The sequence below is a fragment of the Geospiza fortis genome, unplaced genomic scaffold (genome assembly GCF_000277835.1).
Source record: "Geospiza fortis unplaced genomic scaffold, GeoFor_1.0 scaffold70, whole genome shotgun sequence".
Classification (NCBI taxonomy): domain Eukaryota; kingdom Metazoa; phylum Chordata; class Aves; order Passeriformes; family Thraupidae; genus Geospiza; species Geospiza fortis.
Window position 1 is genome coordinate 6,436,685 of NW_005054317.1, and position 4,063 is coordinate 6,440,747.

General features: G+C 60.2%; 1 protein-coding gene across 2 annotated transcripts in view; it reads right to left on the bottom strand.

Moving 5' to 3' along the window:
- Positions 1–338: 338 nt before the first annotated feature.
- Positions 339–4,063, bottom strand: part of QARS1 (glutaminyl-tRNA synthetase 1) — a 6,213-nt gene continuing 2,488 nt past the window's right edge. The window contains exons 10-25 of one of the 2 annotated variants that reach the window (XM_031056353.1): positions 3,939–4,025; positions 3,744–3,843; positions 3,545–3,623; positions 3,316–3,424; positions 3,104–3,234; positions 2,885–2,977; positions 2,618–2,755; positions 2,457–2,544; positions 2,237–2,380; positions 2,061–2,165; positions 1,666–1,701; positions 1,576–1,632; positions 1,220–1,347; positions 961–1,027; positions 629–754; positions 339–527 (exon numbers count right to left, since the gene is read on the bottom strand). In XM_031056353.1, coding sequence (XP_030912213.1) covers positions 477–527; positions 629–754; positions 961–1,027; positions 1,220–1,347; positions 1,576–1,632; positions 1,666–1,701; positions 2,061–2,165; positions 2,237–2,380; positions 2,457–2,544; positions 2,618–2,755; positions 2,885–2,977; positions 3,104–3,234; positions 3,316–3,424; positions 3,545–3,623; positions 3,744–3,843; positions 3,939–4,025 — 1,539 coding nt within the window. In that variant the 3' untranslated portion in view covers positions 339–476. Of the gene's footprint in view, positions 528–628; positions 755–960; positions 1,028–1,219; positions 1,348–1,575; positions 1,702–2,060; positions 2,166–2,236; positions 2,381–2,456; positions 2,545–2,617; positions 2,756–2,884; positions 2,978–3,103; positions 3,235–3,315; positions 3,425–3,544; positions 3,624–3,743; positions 3,844–3,938; positions 4,026–4,063 lie in introns of both variants that reach the window. The other variant, XM_031056351.1, reaches the window with a different exon arrangement.

The window sequence follows — 4,063 nt, forward strand, 5'->3', positions numbered from 1 at the left end:
GGGCGCTCCGGCGGTGTTTGTACACAGCGTGCACACCCGCCTGCAGCCCCTGTGCCCCGCTGCTCATCCCCTGCACCCGCCCATCCTGCCTGCACCCCCCGGAGACACCTCTCCATTCCACACCAATACCCTGGACCCCAGGGCAACCTTACTGTGCTGGCTGGGGCAGCTGCAGCTCCCGTGGGGTCACAGCACTGCTACACAGCAGATAGGAGCAGACTCTGTGCCCCCAGAACAAGGGAGACACCCCACACACGCACCCCACATACATCAGGGGGACAAACAGGAGACCACCCCCACCCCAGCACCCCAAGAATGAGCAGGAGAACAGGAGGCAGTGACAGGGCTGGGATCTCTGTTTATTGAAGCAGTGCTGTGGAGCACCCCAGGGGATTGCACCAAGGCACAGTGGCACTGGGGGTGTGCAAGGACCCCCAAGGAAGCAACACCACGGTGGTGTAGCAGCAGCAGATCCCTCAGGCCTTGCCAGGGTCCTCCTTGAGCGTCACTGTGCGGTTGAACACCATCTGGGGAGAAACACAGGGTCTGCTCAGGGCCCCAGGCAGGCAGGGGGTGCTTGCACACGTGTGTGCAGGCTGCCTCACTGCCCCCATCCCACAGGGCTCACCTTCCCCTCCTCACTGTCGGGATCCACAGAGAAGTAGCCCAGGCGCTCGAACTGGAACTTGTCAAAGGGTCGAGCAGAGCGGACAGAGCTGTCCACCAGGGCATTGTGCACCACACGCAGGGAGTCCTGGCAGGGAGGACAGCTCAGCCAGCACCCCTACCCTTCTGTCCTCTGCACAGCCCAGCTCCCCTCAGCTCCTCTTCCCCTTGAGACACAGTAAGGCCCTGCCCCAAGAGGGGTAGGGTGTACATGGAAGTGGGTGCCTCAGGATTGGGTGCAGGAGGTCCCCACTTCCCCCCGGGCCCATAACCTCAGCTGCTGCCACTACTCACAGGGTTGAGGTCACTCAGAAAGCCACCAGGTACCTCCGATGGGTCCTCAGGATTTTTGTGCAAAAACCTACCATGAGATAAGAGTCTTATCCCAAAGCTGCCAAATGAGGGGACATGGTGCCACTCATGGGACCCCAGAACATCATCTTCCTCACAAAAGGTCTGGGCAGAACCCAGCAGGGCCTGCTGCTGTACAGCTGTGCTGTTGCTCCAGCACTGTAGAGTTTGTGCTGGCCTTGGTTGGCAGTGGAATACTCACAGCCGCTCATAGAGCCGCACTTCACAGGCCAGTGGCACCGACACCCAGTGGATGAAAGCCTTGGGCTTTTCTGCCACATCCGACTTGGTGCAGGTCACCTCCAGCTCAATGACACGCCCACTGACGTCCTGAGGGAGAGGAGATGAGCCAAGCTGTCAGGCAGCAGTCTTATCCCACGTGGTAGACCCAGGGCTGAATCCCCAGCCCCACAGCTCGGGGACACCTTGTTCCCCTCCGTGAGGCACAGGGCAGGCAGAGAGCAGTCACACAGGCAGCCTGACCCTCACTGTGTCCAGAGCAGCCAGCATGACACTCCACAGCCCAGCCTCATGTCACCGGTGCCCACAGCCACGCACCTTGATGACATTCTGGACGGTGATGACGTAGCCAGTGTGGCGCAGCCCCACCGGCTGGCCAAGGGGCAGGCGCCTGGCGGCCACCGGCTGCCCAGGGGCCAGGCGCTTGTAGCCCTTGTCTGCCTCCTGTAAGAGAGTTCACAGCTGCATGAGGGGCCCAGCATGGGCAGCAGGTCCCCCCTCTAGCACGTCTCTCTGCCATCCCAGGGATCAGTGATCCCAGGGCTGTTTGAACTCCCGTGTTGCTGTGGGATGTTCCCACAGACAGGCCAGGTTGAGAAACATTGGTTGGACATGTCCTGGCCAGGTTGAGGGCAGCATTTGCCCAGTGCCCATCAGAGTTGCTGGCCCATTTGGGAGTCACAGTCAGGTCTCAACACCCGCATATGACCTCTGTGTGCAGCACCAACATCACTTCCAGGCTCCTGCTGCACAAGCTATAGCTCCAGGAATGAGGGTAGTATAGCCCAGTGGGCCTGGCTTACCTCCCTGAAGTCTGTCTCCTCAATGTAGACGGTCTGGTGGAAGGGCACTTTGTGAAAACCACGGCTATCATCGGCTGGAAAGTTGGGCACAAGGACCTCCAGTGCCTGGGGAGAAAGAGGGCTTGAATGCTGATCTCAAGGAACACTACTCCCACAACAGCCCACGGCAGTCTCACCTTTGGAGCAGGGAAGTTGGTGATGGTGACCTTGAGGGGCTCCAGGACAGCCATGGCACGGGGGGCCTGCTCGTTCAGCACCTCCCGGGCACAAGCCTCCAGCAGATGCGGCTCCATTGTTGCCTGGGCCACTGTCACACCAACCTGAGGAACAGTGTGCTGTGACCATGCTGGCCAGGGTTGCAGCCATCTGCCCTGTCTCACCCCACCCAAAGCCTACCCGTGCACAGAAGTTGTTGATGGCCTCAGGGGGGAAGCCTCGCCGGCGCAGGGCTGTCAGCGTGAAGAGACGCGGGTCATCCCAGTCCCTGAGGAAACACCAGTGTGACAACCAGGCATGCTCTGGCTGAGCCCCATCACGGCAGCTGGCCCTGCTCCTACCTCACAGCACCCGTCTCCACCAGGCGGATGATCTTTCTCTTGGAGACCACGGTGTAGAGCAGGTTGAGGCGCCCATATTCCCACTGCACAGGGCAGTAAACATCCAGAGCATTGCACAGCCAGAAGTAGGAGGAGCGCCTGCAAGGGAGGTACAGGCACAGCCCAGCTCAGCCGCATGGACACGCTGTCCCCCAGCACTCTGGCAGCCACCAGGTGCTGCTCCCAGGTCTAGCTCAGCCCTGGGCCATGCCATGCATGGTGGCTCACCTGGCCTGGAACTCCTTGGTGCAGAGGGAATGTGTGATGTGCTCGATGGAGTCGCAGAGGCAGTGTGTGTAATCGTACGTGGGGTAGATGCACCTGCAAGGCAGATGCAGTCAGCTCAGGGCAGAGCACGGTGCTGCTCCACTCCTGATACCTCCTCACTACCAGGAAATCCAGACCCAGCCCCACCACACGTGCCAGGACATGGCAGGCCCTCCCTACCACTTGTCCCCAGTGCGGTGGTGTGGAGTGAACTTGACACGGTAGGCAACGGGATCCATCTTCCCATCCTCCATCACCAGCTTCATCCTCAGCGTGGCTTCCCCCTCCCCAAACTTGCCCTTTCTCATGTCCTGTGGAGACAGGGGAAGCTGTCAGCTGAGCCACAGATCCAGAGCCCACAGGCCTGCAGCACCTGCCCCAGCCAGGAGTACCTCAAAGAGCAGGAGTGACTCCTCCACAGGCCGGTCCCGCCATGGTGAGGGTGGTGGGTTGTGGCCTTTGATCTCCTCAACCTTCTGATGGCAGACATATGCCTGACCCCTACGGAGAGGAAATGCCATCCCCAGACTTGAGTGACCCATCTCCTGGGCAAGGGGGAGCCCTGACCACAGTGCAGGATATCAACACCAGCCCAGCACATTCCTACTGCCCCACACTCACCTGCGGATGAGCTCCAGGGCCCAGGTGTAGAGCTGGTCAAAGTAATCCGACGCATGTGTCACTGCATAAGGCTGGTAGCCTGTGGGGATGGGTGAAATGGAACAGGTTGGAGGAACCCCAAAGGTCCAGCAGCAAGGCCTGAATGCAGGGGTGTCCCTGGCACCTGGCTTGATCCTGCCCTCCCCACCCCGAGCCGTACCCAGCCACTCCACCATCTCCCGGATGGCTGTGAAGTATTTCTCCTCCTCCTTCTCGGGGTTGGTGTCATCATAGCGCAAGAAGCACACGCCACCATTGGCCTGGGGATGAAGAGATGATGAGCAGTTGCTCCCTGAGGGACCAGCAGCCAAGTAGCAGGGAAAGGCAGGGGCCAGGGTGGCTTGGTGCTTTGTACCTTGGCATAGCCAAAGTTGAAGTTGATGGCCTTGGCATGGCCAATGTGCAGGATCCCGTTAGGCTCAGGAGGGAAGCGTGTCCGCACCTGAAGAGGCAAACAGGACACCTCTCTCCTTCAGCAGG